The sequence below is a fragment of the Coregonus lavaretus genome (assembly GCF_964263955.1).
Source record: "Coregonus lavaretus genome assembly, contig: HAP1_SCAFFOLD_2669, whole genome shotgun sequence".
Taxonomy (NCBI): Eukaryota; Metazoa; Chordata; class Actinopteri; order Salmoniformes; family Salmonidae; genus Coregonus; species Coregonus lavaretus.
In genome coordinates, this window is record NW_028160582.1 from 24699 (window position 1) to 46093 (window position 21395).

Genomic DNA, 21395 nt, shown 5'->3' on the forward strand with positions numbered 1-21395 from the left:
AGCACTTCCCAAACTCAGTTCTGGGGCCCTCAACGGGTGCATGTTTTGGTTTTTGCCCTAGCTGATTTCAAATAGTCAAAGCTTGATGATGAGTTCATTATTTGAAATCAGCTGTGTAGTGCTAGGGCAAAAAATAAAACATCCAACCGTTGGGGTCCCCAGGACCGAGTTTGGGAAACAGTGGCCTAGTGTCTGCTGGTTTTTCCTTTTAACGAAGACCTAGACAACCAGGTGAGGGGAGTTCCTTACTAATCAGTGACCTAGACAACCAGATGAGGGGAGTTCCTTACTAATCAGTGACCTAGACAACCAGATGAGGGGAGTTCCTTACTAATCAGTGACCTAGACAACCAGATGAGGGGAGTTCCTTACTAATCAGTGACCTAGACAACCAGATGAGGGGAGTTCCTTACTAATCAGTGACCTAGACAACCAGGTGAGGGGTGTTCCTTACTAATCAGTGACCTAGACAACCAGGTGAGGGGAGTTCCTTACTAATCAGTGACCTAGACAACCAGGTGAGGGGAGTTCCTTACTAATCAGTGACCTAGACAACCAGATGAGGGGAGTTCCTTACTAATCAGTGACCTAGACAACCAGGTGAGGGGAGTTCCTTACTAATCAGTGACCTAGACAACCAGATGAGGGGAGTTCCTTACTAATCAGTGGCCTAGACAACCAGGTGAGGGGAGTTCCTTACTAATCAGTGACCTAGACAACCAGGTGAGGGGAGTTCCTTACTAATCAGTGACCTTAGTTCATCAATCAAGGGAGGAGTGAAAGATCCATAGACACTAGGCCCTCCGTGGAATGAGTTTGACATGTGTTCTACGGAGTGGCTGCGCTTCTGGACTTTCTGTAACACTAATGGTTCGTAGCTGAAGATAGAGATTTCTGCACATGTGAGAGACTAAGTTTACATACAACAGTAAACTAGTAAAAACCCACATCACGTTCCAGTGCAAGAGACCGTGAAGACAGGACACCAGTAAAGAACAGTACAATGCACTATACCTTAGTTGAATGCACTGCCTGCACTATGTCACTCTGGTATAAGACCATCCGCTAGCTAAATGAAAAATATATAAATACACTTTCAACACACAAAAAACCACAGACAGTCTGATTTGTATGAGGTTTATCTTTATTGAAGTTGATCATGTGATAGTTGTGGTCTAGTGCGACAACAACAACTTCAGGTAATCTAAATGGAGGAGGATACTGCCACTTCAGCACAGTACTACTACAACAACACTGCCTTGAACATTTGGTCATCAGGATAACACGTTCTCTAGCCTCACACACACCACGCCCCGTCCTCATCTCCTTATGGTAAGGTGTGGCCGTTCCCATGGTAACGACAGTTAAGACTGCAGGGGGTGGAGCCAAGATAAGAAGGATGGAAAGTAGGCGAGAGGCTAGATGAGAAGAAACTAACTAGGGAGAACTGTTCTATTCTCCCTCCCTCCCCCCCTTCCCCCTCCCTCCCTCCCTCCCTCCTTCAGTTGCTAGCTTGCTGTAGTCGCTATACCACAAGGCACGCTTTGATGATGTCACAAAGAGAGAATGGTGGAACTCTGGCGACTCCAAAGATTCTGAGCGTAGGTTTTCCTCCTCCAGTCGACAACGCAACGCCCCCTCTAGTCCCCACGCAAAAATGGAACTGGAGAGGGAGAGAGGGAGGGAGAGAGACCGTCAAAACCACAGCCAGGTAGTGTGTGTAGGTAGTGTGTTTAGGTAGTGTGTGTGTGTGTGTTACCTGCGTAGGGGACTACTCTCCGAGGGGAATGATTTCTTCGTTGATAAAAAACTCGATGGTCTCCTCCTCCCAGTCATCTGTGTTACTGTCCAGCTCATCAGTGTCCACTCCTAGAGACAGAGAGAGTTCAGGGGTTACGCTTAGTCAGCCTGGTCCAAGCCACAACGGCCCATAGGGTAGGAGTCTATCTCCTGTTTCTGTAGCAGTAATGCTGGTCCAGAACGGCCCATAGGGTAGGAGTCTATCTCCTGTTTCTGTAGCAGTAATGCTGGTCCAGAACAGACCATAGGGTAGGAGTCTATCTCCTGTTTCTGTAGCAGTAATGCTGGTCCAGAACGGCCCATAGGGTAGGAGTCTATCTCCTGTTTCTGTAGCAGTAATGCTGGTCCAGAACGGCCCATAGGGTAGGAGTCTATCTCCTGTTTCTGTAGCAGTAATGCTGGTCCAGAACGGACCATAGGGTAGGAGTCTATCTCCTGTTTCTGTAGCAGTAATGCTGGTCCAGAACGGCCCATAGGGTAGGAGTCTATCTCCTGTTTCTGTAGCAGTAATGCTGGTCCAGAACAGACCATAGGGTAGGAGTCTATCTCCTGTTTCTGTAGCAGTAATGCTGGTCCAGAACGGCCCATAGGGTAGGAGTCTATCTCCTGTTTCTGTAGCAGTAATGCTGGTCCAGAACGGCCCATAGGGTAGGAGTCTATCTCCTGTTTCTGTAGCAGTAATGCTGGTCCAGAACGGACCATAGGGTAGGAGTCTATCTCCTGTTTCTGTAGCAGTAATGCTGGTCCAGAACGGCCCATAGGGTAGGAGTCTATCTCCTGTTTCTGTAGCAGTAATGCTGGTCCAGAACGGCCCATAGGGTAGGAGTCTATCTCCTGTTTCTGTAGCAGTAATGCTGGTCCAGAACGGCCCATAGGGTAGGAGTCTATCTCCTGTGTCTGTAGTGAGGCAGTTGGATGAAAGTGTCAGGGCCGATAAGAGGTGGAGACGGAAGGGTTCTACGTACCTCCTCTGAGTTGCAGGCGGGCGGTCTTCTGGTCCTCGTGTTGCTGCAGGGCAGTCTCTCTGTAGCTACGATAGTCCTCCATCATACTCCTCCTCCTGTCCACCAGCTCCTTAGAGGCCTTTGACTGGCTCAGACGATCCTTCTGCTCAAAGATCTTGGAGTACTTCTTCAGGTCCTTCTTGATCACCTGGGGAGTAACTCTATTCATTATTACACGTATGGAAACCCAGACGAAACATGTTACACGACTGTCAAAACCAAGGGGTCCCAGCTAAGCCCATGGCAAGGCAGTCATAGACACATAACAACAAAACTCTTTCAACACACAGAAGTTTAGACAGAAGTCACTACTTGTCAAGACACTGAGCGAGTTTTGGATTCTTTTGGTTTTAACAATATTGATGCCAGAGTAAATCCCCTTTATAAATACTGGGGCCACACACACATTTAACCCCCCCACCCCACCCAGTACGTACCTTGATGGTGTCCTGTGTGAGCAGGGTAGCGGGACGAGGTCTCCACAGCAGCTGGCAGAAGCGATCCTTGTTGTTCTTCTGGAGGAGACGACCCTGGAAGGTCCAGAGCCAGTAGGCGTTGTCCACCTGGTGGAGAGACGACCCCTTTCAAATACACTTTATACGGCTCAGGTAAAAACACACCGTTCTTCTATTCAACCTCAAATAAATACAGAAAAAGGACATCAACAAAACGAGGGATTTTCTGAAGTTCTGTCTGCGTGTTGTGGTGCAAACCACCCTTTTTTTGGACCTCCATTTAAAAAACATGGCAGTTGGAGTTTATTCCTTGTGTGTGTGTGTGTGTGGGGGGGGGGGGGGGGGGGGGTACCTTGTGACTCCACCAGGACACCGAGGTGACCAGGTATTATTGTGTGTGTGTGTGTGTGTGGGGGGGGGGGGTACCTTGTGACTCCACCAGGACACAGAGGTGACTAGGTATCGCCCTGTAGGGTCCCACTCTACGTCAGAAGCCATGTAGTGTTCAGCCATGTTCATCATGGTGCAGTCAGAGGTGTCCACAAACGCCAGAGCCCCGTTCATACTGGGGGAGAGGACAGGGTTAACACACACACTGAAGAGACAGGTCATTGAGTCTAAATACACAGCACAGTCTTGTACCTTCTGAGTCCAGCCAACACCATGAACTGTCCCTGAGGACTCCAGAAGATGCTGTTGGCCTGCTGCTTGTCAAACATCTCTGGAGGAGGAGAGAGAGAGGAAGGGGGAGGAGAGAGAGAGGGAGGGGGGAGAGGAGGGAGAGGAGGAAGGGGAGAGAGGAGGAAGGGGAGAGGGGAGGAAGAGGAGGGAGGGAGAGGGGAGGGAGAGAGGGGAGAGGAGGGAGAGAGAGAGAGGAAGGGGGTGAGAGATACAGTCAGTACAATGTTTAAGGTTTGAGTTCCTTTCTATGTGTGATATTTTACTGTAAAAGTTGTTACTCACTGATGAGTTCTATCTTCCCGTTGTTCTTGACGTGGTAGAAGGAGGCGTTGATTCTGGGAGATTCACCGTGCAGGACGGCAAACTTGCTGCCGTTAGGCTCCCACGCAAACGCTATGATGCTCTCCGCTAGGGGGGGACAACACTGGTGTTACTATACTTAGTGGTGTTACTATACCCAGTGGTGTTACTATACCCAGTGGTGTTACTATACCCGGTGGTGTTACTAGTGGTGTTACTATACCCAGTGGTGTTACTAGTGGTGTTACTATACCTAGTGGTGTTACTATACCCAGTGGTGTTACTATACCCGGTGGTGTTACTATACCCGGTGGTGTTACTAGTGGTGTTACTATACCCAGTGGTGTTACTAGTGGTGTTACTATACCTAGTGGTGTTACTATACCTAGTGGTGTTACTATACCCAGTGGTGTTACTATACCCGGTGGTGTTACTAGTGGTGTTACTATACCCAGTGGTGTTACTAGTGGTGTTACTATACCTAGTGGTGTTACTATACCCAGTGGTGTTACTATACCTAGTGGTGTTACTATACTTAGTGGTGTTACTATACCCAGTGGTGTTACTATACCTAGTGGTGTTACTATACTTAGTGGTGTTACTATACCCAGTGGTGTTACTATACCTAGTGGTGTTACTAGTGGTGTTACTATACCTAGTGGTGTTACTATACCCAGTGGTGTTACTATACCCAGTGGTGTTACTATACCCAGTGGTGTTACTATACCTAGTGGTGTTACTAGTGGTGTTACTATACCTAGTGGTGTTACTATACTTAGTGGTGTTACTATACCTAGTGGTGTTACTAGTGGTGTTACTATACCTAGTGGTGTTACTAGTGGTGTTACTATACCTAGTGGTGTTACTATACCCAGTGGTGTTACTATACCCAGTGGTGTTACTAGTGGTGTTACTATACCCAGTGGTGTTACTAGTGGTGTTACTATACCCAGTGGTGTTACTAGTGGTGTTACTATACCCAGTGGTGTTACTAGTGGTGTTACTATACCTAGTGGTGTCACTATACCCAGTGGTGTTACTAGTGGTGTTACTATACCCAGTGGTGTTACTACACCTAGTGGTGTTACTATACCCAGTGGTGTTACTATACCCAGTGGTGTTACTACACCCAGTGGTGTTACTAGTGGTGTTACTACACCTAGTGGTGTTACTATACCCAGTGGTGTTACTAGTGGTGTTACTATACCCAGTGGTGTTACTATACCCAGTGGTGTTACTACACCTAGTGGTGTTACTACACCTAGTGGTGTTACTATACCTAGTGGTGTTACTATACCTAGTGGTGTTACTATACCCAGTGGTGTTACTATACCCAGTGGTGTTACTATACCTAGTGGTGTTACTATACCCAGTGGTGTTACTATACCTAGTGGTGTTACTACACCTAGTGGTGTTACTATACCCAGTGGTGTTACTATACCCAGTGGTGTTACTACACCCAGTGGTGTTACTAGTGGTGTTACTACACCTAGTGGTGTTACTATACCCAGTGGTGTTACTACACCCAGTGGTGTTACTAGTGGTGTTACTACACCTAGTGGTGTTACTACACCCAGTGGTGTTACTACACCCAGTGGCGTTACTATACCCAGTGGTGTTACTACACCCAGTGGCGTTACTATACCCAGTGGTGTTACTATACCCAGTGGCGTTACTATACCCAGTGGTGTTACTACACCCAGTGGCGTTACTACACCCAGTGGCGTTACTACACCCAGTGGTGTTACTACACCCAGTGGTGTTACTATACCCAGTGGTGCTACTACACCCAGTGGTGTTACTATACCCATTGGCGTTACTACACCCAGTGGCGTTACTATACCCAGTGGTGTTACTACACCCAGTGGTGTTACTAGTGGTGTTACTACACCCAGTGGTGTTACTACACCCAGTGGTGTTACTATACCCAGTGGTGTTACTACACCCAGTGGTGTTACTAGTGGTGTTACTACACCTAGTGGTGTTACTATACCTAGTGGTGTTACTAGTGGTGTTACTATACCTAGTGGTGTTACTATACCTAGTGGTGTTACTACACCTAGTGGTGTTACTATACCCAGTGGTGTTACTAGTGGTGTTACTATACCTAGTGGTGTTACTACACCTAGTGGTGTTACTATACCCAGTGGTGTTACTAGTGGTGTTACTATACCTAGTGGTGTTACTATACCTAGTGGTGTTACTACACCTCGTGGTGTTACTACACCTCGTGGTGTTACTATACCCAGTGGTGTTACTATACCCAGTGGTGTTACTAGTGGTGTTACTATACCCAGTGGTGTTACTATACCCAGTGATGTTACTATACCCAGTGGTGTTACTATACCCAGTGGTGTTACTATACCTAGTGGTGTTACTATACCCAGTGGTGTTACTAGTGGTGTTACTATACCCAGTGGTGTTACTAGTGGTGTTACTATACCTAGTGGTGTTACTAGTGGTGTTACTATACCTAGTGGTGTTACTAGTTGTGTTACTATACCTAGTGGTGTTACTAGTGGTGTTACTATACCCAGTGGTGTTACTAGTGGTGTTACTATACCTAGTGGTGTTACTAGTGGTGTTACTATACCTAGTGGTGTTACTAGTGGTGTTACTATACCTAGTGGTGTTACTACACCCAGTGGCGTTACTACACCCAGTGGTGTTACTAGTGGTGTTACTACACCCAGTGGTGTTACTACACCCAGTGGTGTTACTATACCCAGTGGTGTTACTATACCCAGTGGTGTTACTACCACCAGTGGTGTTACTATACCCAGTGGCGTTACTACACCCAGTGGCGTTACTATACCCAGTGGTGTTACTACACCCAGTGGTGTTACTAGTGGTGTTACTACACCCAGTGGTGTTACTACACCCAGTGGTGTTACTATACCCAGTGGTGTTACTAGTGGTGTTACTACACCTATTGGTGTTACTATACCTAGTGGTGTTACTAGTGGTGTTACTATACCTAGTGGTGTTACTACACCCAGTGGTGTTACTAGTGGTGTTACTATACCCAGTGGTGTTACTATACCTAGTTGTGTTACTATACCCAGTGGTGTTACTACACCTAGTGGTGTTACTATACCTAGTGGTGTTACTACACCCAGTGGTGTTACTATACCCAGTGGTGTTACTACACCCAGTGGTGTTACTAGTGGTGTTACTACACCTAGTGGTGTTACTATACCTAGTGGTGTTACTAGTGGTGTTACTATACCTAGTGGTGTTACTACACCCAGTGGTGTTACCAGTGGTGTTACTACACCTAGTTGTGTTACTATACCTAGTGGTGTTACTATACCCAGTGGTGTTACTAGTGGTGTTACTATACTTAGTGGTGTTACTACACATCGTGGTGTTACTATACCCAGTGGTGTTACTATACCCAGTGGTGTTACTAGTGGTGTTACTACACCCAGTGGTGTTACTACACCCAGTGGTGTTACTATACCCAGTGGTTTTACCAGTGGTGTTACTATACCTAGTGGTGTTACTATACCCAGTGGTGTTACTATACCCAGTGGTGTTACTAGTGGTGTTACTATACCCAGTGGTGTTACTATACCCAGTGGTGTTACTAGTGGTGTTACTATACCCAGTGGTGTTACTAGTGGTGTTACTATACCTAGTGGTGTTACTAGTGGTGTTACTATACCCAGTGGTGTTACTATACCTAGTGGTGTTACTAGTGGTGTTACTATACCCAGTGGTGTTACTATACCTAGTTGTGTTACTATACCCAGTGGTGTTACTACACCTAGTGGTGTTACTACACCTAGTGGTGTTACTATACCCAGTGGTGTTACTATACCTAGTGGTGTTACTATACCTAGTGGTGTTACTATACCCAGTGGTGTTACTAGTACACCCAGTGGTGTTACTAGTGGTGTTACTATACCCAGTGGTGTTACTACACCCAGTGGTGTTACTAGTGGTGTTACTATACCCAGTGGTGTTACTAGTTGTGTTACTACACCTAGTGGTGTTACTACACCTAGTGGTGTTACTAGTGGTGTTACTATACCTAGTGGTGTTACTAGTGGTGTTACTATACCTAGTGGTGTTACTACACCTAGTGGTGTTACTATACCTAGTGGTGTTACTACACCTAGTGGTGTTACTACACCCAGTGGTGTTACTACACCCAGTGGTGTTACTACACCCAGTGGTGTTACTACACCCAGTGGTGTTACTATACCCAGTCTTGTCAGAGTGTGTTTCTGTCTGCCTGTCTGTCAGTGTGTTTCTGTCTGTCTGTCTGTCAGAGTGTGTTTCTGTCTGTCTGTCTGTCAGAGTGTGTTTCTGTCTGCCTGTCTGTCAGAGTGTGTCTCCGTCCGTCTCATCAGTGTAGTACCAGTTTTGGATTCCGGGTCTCCCTTCATCTCGACCACGTCAACAGGAACCTGCTTCTCTCTCATCCTGAAGATCTCAAAGTTGGTCACCACACCCTGAGAGGAGGAGAGGGAACTTGTAGACTAGGTGTAACATCAATGCAGTCACATTTACACCCCCCTCACGCCTCTCCCCCCCACCCCCCCCCCCCCCCTCCCCTCACTAACCTGAGTTCCTTTAGGTGTGCGGTCCACCTTGACACAGAGGTAGTCTCCCTGTCTCTGCCAGTGTAGTTTACAGTCGACCACATTGAAGAGGTTCCTGACTCTGATCTCCTGTCTGGAGGGAAGCTGCATCAGAGTCACCCTGGCTGGGATATCTTTGTCCTCAGGCACCCAGAACGCTGTGATGTTATCACCTGGGGACCAGGAGAAGTCCCTACAGAAGGGGAGGAGAGGATTTATACAACGCTGTGATGTTATCACCTGGGGACCAGGAGAAGTCCCTACAGAAGGGGAGGAAAGGATTTATACAACGCTGTGATGTCATCACCTGGGGACCAGGAGAAGTCCCTACAGAAGGGGAGGATTTATATACACACACACACAGGACGTACAGGTAATACGTTAACAGTAAAATGACATGGCCAACAGATAATACTCTGCATGCATACAAGGAATGGACATTTTCCATCTAGAGCTTAATAGAAACATGCAACAATAGCAAGGCTATGGTCTTACAGTCAAAAGGCTATAGCCTGTTATTGAACATGCAACAATAGCAAGGCTATGGTCTTACAGTCAAAAGGCTATAGCCTGTTATTGAACATGCAACAATAGCAAGGCTATGGTCTTACAGTCAAAAGGCTATAGTCTGTTATTGAACATGCAACAATAGCAAGGCTACGGTCTTACAGTCAAAAGGCTATAGCCTGTTATTGAACATGCAACAATAGCAAGACTATGGTCTTACAGTCAAAAGGCTATAGCCTGTTATTGAACATGCAACAATAGCAAGGCTATGGTCTTACAGTCAAAAGGCTATAGCCTGTTATTGAACATGCAACAATAGCAAGGCTATGGTCTTACAGTCAAAAGGCTATAGCCTGTTATTGAACATGCAACAATAGCAAGGCTATGGTCTTACAGTCAAAAGGCAATAGCCTGTTATTGAACATGCAACAATAGCAAGACTATGGTCTTACAGTCAAAAGGCTATAGCCTGTTATTGAACATGCAACAATAGCAAGGCTATGGTCTTACAGTCAAAAGGCTATAGTCTGTTATTGAACATGCAACAATAGCAAGGCTATGGTCTTACAGTCAAAAGGCTATAGTCTGTTATTGAACATGCAACAATAGCAAGGCTATGGTCTTACAGTCAAAAGTCTATAGCCTGTTATTGAACATGCAACAATAGCAAGACTATGGTCTTACAGTCAAAAGGCTATAGCCTGTTATTGAACATGCAACAATAGCAAGGCTATGGTCTTACAGTCAAAAGTCTATAGCCTGTTATTGAACATGCAACAATAGCAAGGCTATGGTCTTACAGTCAAAAGGCTATAGCCTGTTATTGAACATGCAACAATAGCAAGGCTATGGTCTTACAGTCAAAAGTCTATAGCCTGTTATTGAACATGCAACAATAGCAAGGCTATGGTCTTACAGTCAAAAGGCTATAGCCTGTTATTGAACATGCAACAATAGCAAGGCTATGGTCTTACAGTCAAAAGGCTATAGCCTGTTATTGAACATGCAACAATAGCAAGGCTATGGTCTTACAGTCAAAAGGCTATAGTCTGTTATTGAACATGCAACCCTTTTAATTCCCCGAAATTATGCAAATTAACCTATAAACCGATAAGCATGACCGATAAGACGAATAAACACCAGTCAAATTTATTTTCGGTGGCTAACCGATAAACACCCCTAGTATAAAGACATTACTAACTTGACGACAGATATAACTAACCGATTAAGTATAAAGACATGACTTAATTGATGACAGATATACAGTGGGGGAAAAAAGTATTTAGTCAGCCACCAATTGTGCAAGTTCTCCCACTTAAAAAGATGAGAGAGGCCTGTAATTTTCATCATAGGTACACGTCAACTATGACAGACAAAATGAGAAAAAAATAATCCAGAAAATCACATTGTAGGATTTTTAATGAATTATGGTGGAAAATAAGTATTTGGTCAATAACAAAAGTTTCTCAATACTTTGTTATATACCCTTTGTTGGCAATGACACAGGTCAAACGTTTTCTGTAAGTCTTCACAAGGTTTTCACACACTGTTGCTGGTATTTTGGCCCATTCCTCCATGCAGATCTCCTTTTCACACACTGTCGCTGGGCAACACAGACTTTCAACTCCCTCCAAAGATTTTCTATGGGGTTGAGATCTGGAGACTGGCTAGGCCACTCCAGGACCTTGAAATGCTTCTTACGAAGCCACTCCTTCGTTGCCCGGGCGGTGTGTTTGGGATCATTGTCATGCTGAAAGACCCAGCCACGTTTCATCTTCAATGCCCTTGCTGATGGAAGGAGGTTTTCACTCAAAATCTCACGATACATGGCCCCATTCATTCTTTCCTTTACACGGATCAGTCGTCCTGGTCCCTTTGCAGAAAAATAGCCCCAAAGCATGATGTTTCCACCCCCATGCTTCACAGTAGGTATGGTGTTCTTTGGATGCAACTCAGCATTCTTTGTCCTCCAAACACGACGAGTTGAGTTTTTACCAAAAAGTTCTATTTTGGTTTCATCTGACATTCTCCCAATCCTCTTCTGGATCATTCAAATGCACTCTAGCAAACTTCAGACGGGCCTGGACATGTACTGGCTTAAGCAGGGGGACACGTCTGGCACTGCAGGATTTGAGTCCCTGGCGGCGTAGTGTGTTACTGATGGTAGGCTTTGTTACTTTGGTCCCAGCTCTCTGCAGGTCATTCACTAGGTCCCCCCGTGTGGTTCTGGGATTTTTGCTTACCGTTCTTGTGATCATTTTGACCCCACGGGGTGAGATCTTGCGTGGAGCCCCAGATCGAGGGAGATTATCAGTGGTCTTGTATGTCTTCCATTTCCTAATAATTGCTCCCACAGTTGATTTCTTCAAACCAAGCTGCTTACCTATTGCAGATTTAGTCTTCCCAGCCTGGTGCAGGTCTACAATTTTGTTTCTGGTGTCCTTTGACAGCTCTTTGGTCTTGGCCATAGTGGAGTTTGGAGTGTGACTGTTTGAGGTTGTGGACAGGTGTCTTTTATACTGATAACAAGTTCAAACAGGTGCCATTAATACAGGTAACGAGTGGAGGACAGAGGAGCCTCTTAAAGAAGAAGTTACAGGTCTGTGAGAGCCAGAAATCTTGCTTGTTTGTAGGTGACCAAATACTTATTTTCCACCATAATTTGCAAATATTAAAAATTTAAAATCCTACAATGTGATTTTCTGGATTTTTTTCCCCCTCAATTTGTCTGTCATAGTTGACGTGTACCTATGATGAAAATTACAGGCCTCTCTCATCTTTTTAAGTGGGAGAACTTGCACAATTGGTGGCTGACTAAATACTTTTTTCCCCACTGTAACTAACCGATTAAGGGTTAACACCCCTAGCATAAAGACATGACTTACTTGATACCAGTGATCTTCAGACTCTTCTTGTCCAACAGGCCCATGGACTATGAAAGGAAAAAACAGCTTGTTAAGTATCGACGTATCAGTCTGTTTTAGATACAGAGACACTCAGTAGAATTCAGACTGTTAGTGGGGCTGGTCACTGGGGAGAAATGTAAAGGTGACTTACTGGGGTCTCCTACAATAGATAATGAGGACTTACTGGGGTCTCCTACAATAGATAATGTGTGTTGGTGTGGACTTACTGGGGTCTGCTACAATAGATAATGTGTGTTGGTGTGGACTTACTGGGGTCTCCTACAATAGATCATGTGTGTTGGTGTGGACTTACTGGGGTCTCCTACAATAGATCATGTGTGTTGGTGTGGACTTACTGGGGTCTGCTACAATAGATAATGTGTGTTGGTGTGGACTTACTGGGGTCTCGTAGATGCTCAGTGTGTCCTGGGTCATCCTGGCAAAGAACTTCCCATCGTGACTCCACCTGGAGAGAGACACACATTACAACACTGCAGTTTAGGGACAGAACCAAGACACACCCACATTACAACACTGCAGTTAGGGACAGAACCAAGACACACCCACATTACAACACTGCAGTTAGGGACAGAACCAAGACACACCCACATTACAACACTGCAGTTAGGGACAGAACCAAGACACACCCACATTACAACACTGCAGTTAGGGACAGAACCAAGACACACCCACATTACAACACTGCAGTTTAGGGACAGAACCAAGACCCAACGTGAGAGAAACAAGTTCTGCTACAGTTCTTAGCTACTTGAAGATGGAAAGACAGGAACAGGAGAAAGAGAGACAGAAAGAAAGACATGAAGACAGAAAGGGAGGTGTGTAATTGGTCCTTACTTGAAGATGGGCCAGTGGGCAGAACTCTCACAGTGGAAGCCTCTCTTCTTCTGGCCAGTCAGAATGTCCCAGATGATGATGGCCTGGGGGTCCTCCTTAGTGTCCATCAGGGGACTGAATGTCACTACGTACCTACCAAGCATTAGAACAATAACATCAATACATGGGACGCATATAGCGCTTTTCAGGGACCCCAAAGTCGCTTAACAGGCGCTTATAACACATTTATGTAGCTTCATAAGGCTTCATACAGCTGACAGACAGGTTATAACCACACTAGGCTCACCGCGTACATGTAACTGCCAAAATAAAGGAAACACTTGAGTCAATGAGGGATACAACGTATATTGAAAGCAGGTGCTTCCACACAGGTGTGGTTCCTGAGATAATTAAGCAATTAACATGTATAAAAATGCCCAGTTGACCATTATCTTGGCTACCATGGCTATAAGAAGAGATCTCAGAGACTTTGAAAGAGGTGTCTCAAAGGAGCGTAGGGGGTTTAAAGGGAGTTTGTGTCTCAGTCACTGGATCTCAACCCAATTTAACCCTTCTGGAAGATTCTGGAGCGGCGCCTGAGACAGCGTTTTCCACCACCATCAAATGATGAATTTCCTGTGGAAGAATGATGTCACATCCCTCCAATAGAGTTCCAGACACTTGGAGAATCTATGCCAAGGAGCACTGAAGCTGTTCTGGCGACTGGTGGCCCAACGACCTGGTAAGACACTTTATGTTGGCGTTTCCTTTATTTTGGCAGTTACCTGTACCTACCAAGCATTATTTACATTTTACATTACATTTACGTCATTTAGCAGACGCTCTTATCCAGAGCGACTTACAAATTGGTGCATTCACCTTATAGCCAGTGGGAAAACCACTTTACACATTTTTTTTTTTATATATATATATTTTTTTCTAATTTTAAATGTTAGAGTATATTTTAAATTTTCATTCGTTTATATATTGTTGTTTTTTTTGTTTAATTTTTTTAAATATATATTTTTTATTCATTTATTTGTATATATCTTTTTAAATTATTATTATTATTATGATTTTATTTTTTGTGGGGGTGGGGTAGGGGGGGGGACATTATAACCCCTTTATGTAGCTTCACAAGGCTTCATACCGCTGACAGAGCTACACTAGGGCATGGGGTGTCCTCAGTGTCCCCATCAGGGGACTGAACGTCACTGCGACGTACCTATGAAGCATTATAACACCTTAATGTAGCTTCATAAGGATTCATAGATGTGATATAGACAGGCATTGATTATTAATTAGTGATTGGTTACCTCTCCCAGGGGGAGAAGTCGATCAGAGACACTCCCTGGTGGCTGAATCTCTAGTTATTGATTATAGGTTATTGATAATGTGATTGGTTACCTCTCACAGGGGGAGAAGTCGATCAGAGACACTCCCTGGTGGCTGAATCTCTAGTTATTGATTATAGGTTATTGATAATGTGATTGGTTACCTCTCGCAGGGAGAGAAGTCGATCAGAGACACCCCCTGGTGGCTGAAACGTTGGATCTGCTTGAACTTCTCTCCACCCCACAATGCAATGCCTCGCTGGTGGAACGTGGCCAGGTAGGTCCCCTTGGGAGACCAGCGGACATACGTCTCCGTCCAGCGCTACAGGGACACAACACAGTCACAGCACAATCTCAGAATCAATGAATATACACGACGGCAGACATTTTGATTAGACAATCAAGCCTTCTAGTTGTTAGTTAGATCTCACTACTTTTAAGCATCAAGGCCCTCAAAGTCTTTCTGTAGATGTAGAATGATCAGTGCAGAAACAATTCTGATTGGTTGAACCATCGTCTCACTGCGCTGTCGTGATTGGTTGAACGGTTGACTCACCGCCCTCTCCTCGGAGACGATTGGATCCTTGGCGTCGTTGTTGAAGATGGCGGTCCTCTCTCCTGATTCGTAGATGACGCTGTACTGGTCACGACAGTCAGGATCCTCCATCCAGTGACGCATGTTACCCTGGCAACACAAACAGGAAGTCACCGTTAGCGATGACTTCTTCCTCCACAACCCCCGGCTGGGTATTCTCTGAATGGGTGGTTGAAGTGACAGTTGGTAACACTCACAAAGTCCTTGAAGGGCTGCTTCTCGGGAGTCTCCCACTCATCACTGATACTCATGTACCTGGGGCACAACATCACAGTCCACAGCAGACATTTCTATTTCATGTATATCCATGTCAAACATTTCTGCCACGTTTTGCCTAGATGACCCAACACTAACCAGACATCCCCATAACAGCCGGAATGATGCCCTGAACCCCCCTGTGTGTTTGAGTCTTCTTACTTGTCGAAGTCGGTGAACACGTTGACTCTGAAGGTGTGCTGCTTGTCCAGCTTGTAGCCGTCAGCGTTCTTCACTGCCTCCAGAGCCTGAGTAGGAGCTCCATACTCCAGGAAGATGTACCTACAGAGGAGACATAACATGAACTACAGGTTGACTAACTATTGGTCTGGGTGGGATCCTCCAGGAAGATACACCTACAGAAGGATACGAGTTAGAACAACTAGTTATGCATCATAATGTGTACTTTCTCTAGTTGTCAAAAAAGTGAATCCACATGACTGTATGGGAATGTAAGTTCTCTAACCTGGAATGACAAACCAATTGTTGATTATTTCCAAGAATGCTTCAGCTAGCAGGTACATGTACACAGAGCCACCTGCATGCTAGTACACGGATGCTGCAATTCCAGGGCAGACAAGTGTAAAACTCAGCCTCTAGATAGAGTACATCTGAGTGCAATGTCCTACACCTCGCTACATCCTGTCCTCCACCCTTCTATCTAGAGGCTATGTCCTCCACCCTTCTATCTAGAGGCTATGTCCTCCACCCTTCTATCTAGAGGCTATGTCCTCCACCCTTCTATCTAGAGGCTATGTCCTCCACCCTTCTATCTAGAGGCTATGTCCTCCACCCTTCTATCTAGAGGCTATGTCCTACACCCTTCTATCTAGAGGCTATGTCCTCCACCCTTCTATCTAGAGGCTATGTCCTCCACCTCCATCCGTAACAGAACAAACATAGCTAGCTAACAGTCACTTTAGTGCGTGTCAGCCTTGGGGTAAAACTCTGTGGTTGACAAACACAAGGCTGTTTTCCCCCCAACATTAGGACTGTTTTCCTCAAGACATTGAGTCTGCTTCATGTTCTTTCCTCCCTCACTTCTTAGTATCGTGACAACTCTGCACCCCTACTACACCCCTACTACACCCTCCCTGCACCCCTACTACAGCCTCCCTGCACCCCTACTACAGCCTCCCTGCACCCCTACTACAGCCTCCCTACTACAGCCTCCCTACTACAGCCTCCCTACACCCCTACTACAGCCTCCCTGCACCCCTACTACAGCCTCCCTATACCCCTACTACAGCCTCCCTACACCCCCTACTACAGCCTCCCTACTACACCCCTACTACAGCCTCCCTATACCCCTACTACAGCCTCCCTACTACACCCCTACTACAGCCTCCCTATACCCCTACTACAGCCTCCCTACTACAGCCTCCCTACTACAGCCTCCCTACACCCCTACTACAGCCTCCCTACTACAGCCTCCCTACACCCCTACTACAGCCTCCCTACTACAGCCTCCCTACTACAGCCTCCCTACACCCCTACTACACCCTCCCTACTACAGCCTCCCTACACCCCTACTACAGCCTCCCTGCACCCCTACTACAGCCTCCCTACTACAGCCTCCCTGCACCCCTACTACACCCCTACTACACCCCTACTACAGCCTCCCTACACCCCTACTACAGCCTCCCTACACCCCTACTACAGCCTCCCTACACCCCTACTACAGCCTCCCTACACCCCTACTACAGCCTCCCTACTACAGCCTCCCTGCACCCCTACTACACCCCTACTACACCCTCCCTACACCCCTACTACAGCCTCCCTGCACCCCTACTACAGCCTCCCTACTACAGCCTCCCTACACCCCTACTACAGCCTCCCTACTACAGCCTCCCTACACCCCTACTACAGCCTCCCTACTACAGCCTCCCTACACCCCTACTACAGCCTCCCTACTACAGCCTCCCTACACCCCTACTACACCCCTACTACAGCCTCCCTACTACAGCCTCCCTACACCCCTACTACACCCCTACTACACCCCTACTACAGCCTCCCTGCACCCCTACTACAGCCTCCCTACTACAGCCTCCCTACTACACCCCTACTACACCCCTACTACAGCCTCCCTGCACCCCTACTACAGCCTCCCTACACCCCTACTACAGCCTCCCTACACCCCTACTACAGCCTCCCTACTACAGCCTCCCTACTACAGCCTCCCTACTACAGCCTCCCTACACCCCTACTACAGCCTCCCTACACCCCTACTACAGCCTCCCTACTACAGCCTCCCTACTACAGCCTCCCTACTACAGCCTCCCTACACCCCTACTACAGCCTCCCTACTACAGCCTCCCTACACCCCTACTACACCCCTACTACAGCCTCCCTGCACCCCTACTACAGCCTCCCTACACCCCTACTACAGCCTCCCTACTACAGCCTCCCTACACCCCTACTACACCCCTACTACAGCCTCCCTGCACCCCTACTACAGCCTCCCTACACCCCTACTACAGCCTCCCTACACCCCTACTACAGCCTCCCTACACCCCTACTACAGCCTCCCTACTACAGCCTCCCTACACCCCTACTACAGCCTCCCTACTACAGCCTCCCTACACCCCTACTACACCCCTACTACACCCCTACTACAGCCTCCCTGCACCCCTACTACAGCCTCCCTGCACCCCTACTACAGCCTCCCTACACCCCTACTACAGCCTCCCTACACCCCTACTACACCCCTACTACAGCCTCCCTACTACAGCCTCCCTACACCCCTACTACAGCCTCCCTGCACCCCTACTACAGCCTCCCTACTACACCCCTACTACAGCCTCCCTGCACCCCTACTACACCCCTACTACAGCCTCCCTACTACACCCCTACTACACCCCTACTACAGCCTCCCTATACCCCTACTACAGCCTCCCTACTACACCCCTACTACAGCCTCCCTATACCCCTACTACAGCCTCCCTACTACAGCCTCCCTACACCCCTACTACAGCCTCCCTACTACAGCCTCCCTACTACAGCCTCCCTACTACAGCCTCCCTACTACAGCCTCCCTACACCCCTACTACACCCTCCCTACTACAGCCTCCCTACACCCCTACTACAGCCTCCCTGCACCCCTACTACAGCCTCCCTACTACAGCCTCCCTGCACCCCTACTACACCCCTACTACAGCCTCCCTACACCCCTACTACAGCCTCCCTACACCCCTACTACACCCCTACTACAGCCTCCCTACTACAGCCTCCCTGCACCCCTACTACACCCCTACTACACCCCTACTACAGCCTCCCTACACCCCTACTACAGCCTCCCTGCACCCCTACTACAGCCTCCCTACACCCCTACTACAGCCTCCCTACTACAGCCTCCCTACACCCCTACTACACCCCTACTACACCCCTACTACAGCCTCCCTACACCCCTACTACAGCCTCCCTGCACCCCTACTACAGCCTCCCTGCACCCCTACTACACCCCTACTACACCCCTACTACAGCCTCCCTGCACCCCTACTACAGCCTCCCTGAACCCCTACTACAGCCTCCCTACACCCCTACTACAGCCTCCCTACACCCCTACTACAGCCTCCCTACACCCCTACTACAGCCTCCCTACACCCCTACTACAGCCTCCCTGCACCCCTACTACAGCCTCCCTACACCCCTACTACACCCCTACTACAGCCTCCCTACTACAGCCTCCCTACACCCCTACTACAGCCTCCCTACTACAGCCTCCCTACACCCCTACTACACCCCTACTACACCCCTACTACAGCCTCCCTGCACCCCTACTACAGCCTCCCTGCACCCCTACTACAGCCTCCCTACACCCCTACTACAGCCTCCCTACTACAGCCTCCCTACACCCCTACTACAGCCTCCCTACACCAGCCTCCCTACACCCCTACTACAGCCTCCCTACACCCCTACTACAGCCTCCCTACTACAGCCTCCCTACTACAGCCTCCCTACACCCCTACTACACCCCTACTACAGCCTCCCTACTACAGCCTCCCTACACCAGCCTCCCTACACCCCTACTACAGCCTCCCTACACCCCTACTACAGCCTCCCTACACCCCTACTACAGCCTCCCTACACCCCTACTACAGCCTCCCTACTACAGCCTCCCTACTACAGCCTCCCTACTACAGCCTCCCTACACCCCTACTACAGCCTCCCTACTACAGCCTCCCTACTACAGCCTCCCTACACCCCTACTACACCCCTACTACAGCCTCCCTACACCCCTACTACAGCCTCCCTACTACAGCCTCCCTACACCCCTACTACACCCCTACTACACCCCTACTACAGCCTCCCTGCACCCCTACTACAGCCTCCCTACACCCCTACTACAGCCTCCCTACACCCCTACTACAGCCTCCCTACACCCCTACTACAGCCTCCCTACTACAGCCTCCCTACTACAGCCTCCCTACTACAGCCTCCCTACACCCCTACTACAGCCTCCCTACTACAGCCTCCCTGCACCCCTACTACAGCCTCCCTACACCAGCCTCCCTACACCCCTACTACAGCCTCCCTACACCCCTACTACAGCCTCCCTACACCCCTACTACAGCCTCCCTACACCCCTACTACAGCCCTACTACAGCCTCCCTACACCCTGCTACTCACCCCTTAGTGAGTCCTTCAGGTCCCTCTACCGTCGGGTAGAACTCGTTAGTGATCTTGCCGAACTTGGAGAATATCTTGTGGATGACGTTCTTCAGCTTCTCCAGGCGCTCGGGGCCGACCTGGGGCACGTTGTCCACGACAACCACAGAGTCTATCCCGTCTGCCTCCTGGGGCTTCTCCCGCAGCAGGTCACCCAGCAACTCTACAGGGGGAGTGGGGGGGGGGATGATGGATGTGGGGGGTGGGAAAAGAGATTGTTAGTTGGTGTGGTAGTTTATCAAACCAGTGTTTTCCATACCATTGATTGTGTAGAGACAAAGATGGCCCCATGTAATAATAATGCCATTTAGAAGACACATTTATCCAAAGCGACTCGTGTGCGCGCATACATTTTTACATGTTTGAACAATTAACTGGAGGCCATGTCACCTAAGTTAGCTCTGTTGTCACCCAGAAAGTGAATTGACCATTTGTGTGCCAAAATACCTATACATGTTGCTTTGGGGGTCTTAGCGCCACACCTGCTGAAAGTTAAACTAGGGTAAAGGCTGTGAGGATGTAGTTTGGGTTATGTTGCGGTACTTTATAAACACTGTTGAGTTCACTACTATCTGACAGCTGGTAGTTACGTTAGCTAACAGTAGCTAGTAATGCACTGACGTCGGGGCGTCAGAATGTCCCGCTTCAAGGTAGCTAACAACTGGAGACAAAACAGGTCTACTAGCGTTTGTTACAGATTGTTTACAATAATAACATAGCTAGCAAACAAAGGTGTAAAATGTCACCGGCGTACATGGTTCTTCTTTGGTACGCCATTTGTATGGACCACTTTTGAGTGGATGGGCGAAGCATGAATGAATCCCACTGTTAGCTTAGCAACTACTGTAGCTAGCTAACATTATCACTTTAACGAACGTTCTCAAAAGTGATCGTTAGCTGATCTTTACGTTGACCCTTCAAAAAAATATAAATAAATATTTCAACAACAATTATTTATATACATTTGGTTTACATTACATGTATTGTATTTTGCTAGATAGTTAGCAATGATAGCCTTGTAGCTAGCTACATAAGCTAAAACAGCTAGCTAAACTAACCCAACTAGCTAGCTCTACAGGCCGCAAAAAAAACCGGCATCTTTCCTGCGTTTGCTCACCCTCATCGTCGATGTCATCTTCGAAGTCTTCTGGGTCGCTGAACGACGGTTCCTCCTCGTCGAAATCGGCATCGGCCGGCATATCCTCAGTGTCATGCATTTAACAGGCTCGGGAGTGAGTTAGTATACGCTAAATCGGTGTAAATCTAGATTTCTAGAAGGCTGACGGTTACCCGCTGGTGTGACACCATGTGCGATTACGTGAAAATGGACGAATTGCGGGAAACGTCGAGGAGGAGTTTTCGCGGACTCACGGTTTCGCCTCGCGATAGCACTAGACACGTAGTATGTAGATAGGCTGCAGTGCGATGCCAGAGCTTTTCGATTCAGCTTACCATGTTGTGTGAGAT

At 47.6% G+C, this 21395-nt stretch overlaps 1 protein-coding gene across 1 annotated transcript; it reads right to left on the reverse strand.

The window, feature by feature from the left end:
• Positions 1-1123: 1123 nt before the first annotated feature.
• LOC311121653 (eukaryotic translation initiation factor 3 subunit B-like) lies at positions 1124-21255 on the reverse strand. Its single transcript, XM_084196112.1, has 18 exons — positions 21046-21255; positions 19890-20091; positions 15423-15542; positions 15203-15260; positions 14967-15095; positions 14575-14732; positions 13098-13229; positions 12642-12708; positions 12222-12268; positions 8812-9022; positions 8607-8700; positions 4223-4348; positions 3902-3980; positions 3686-3824; positions 3242-3367; positions 2766-2952; positions 1760-1869; positions 1124-1663 (listed from the first exon to the last, which is right to left on the reverse strand). Exons 1-17 carry the CDS (start codon positions 21143-21145, stop codon positions 1772-1774), a joined length of 2073 nt encoding a protein of 690 aa, XP_084052238.1. The 5' UTR covers positions 21146-21255; the 3' UTR covers positions 1124-1663; positions 1760-1771.
• Between the last annotated feature and the right edge of the window lie 140 nt (positions 21256-21395).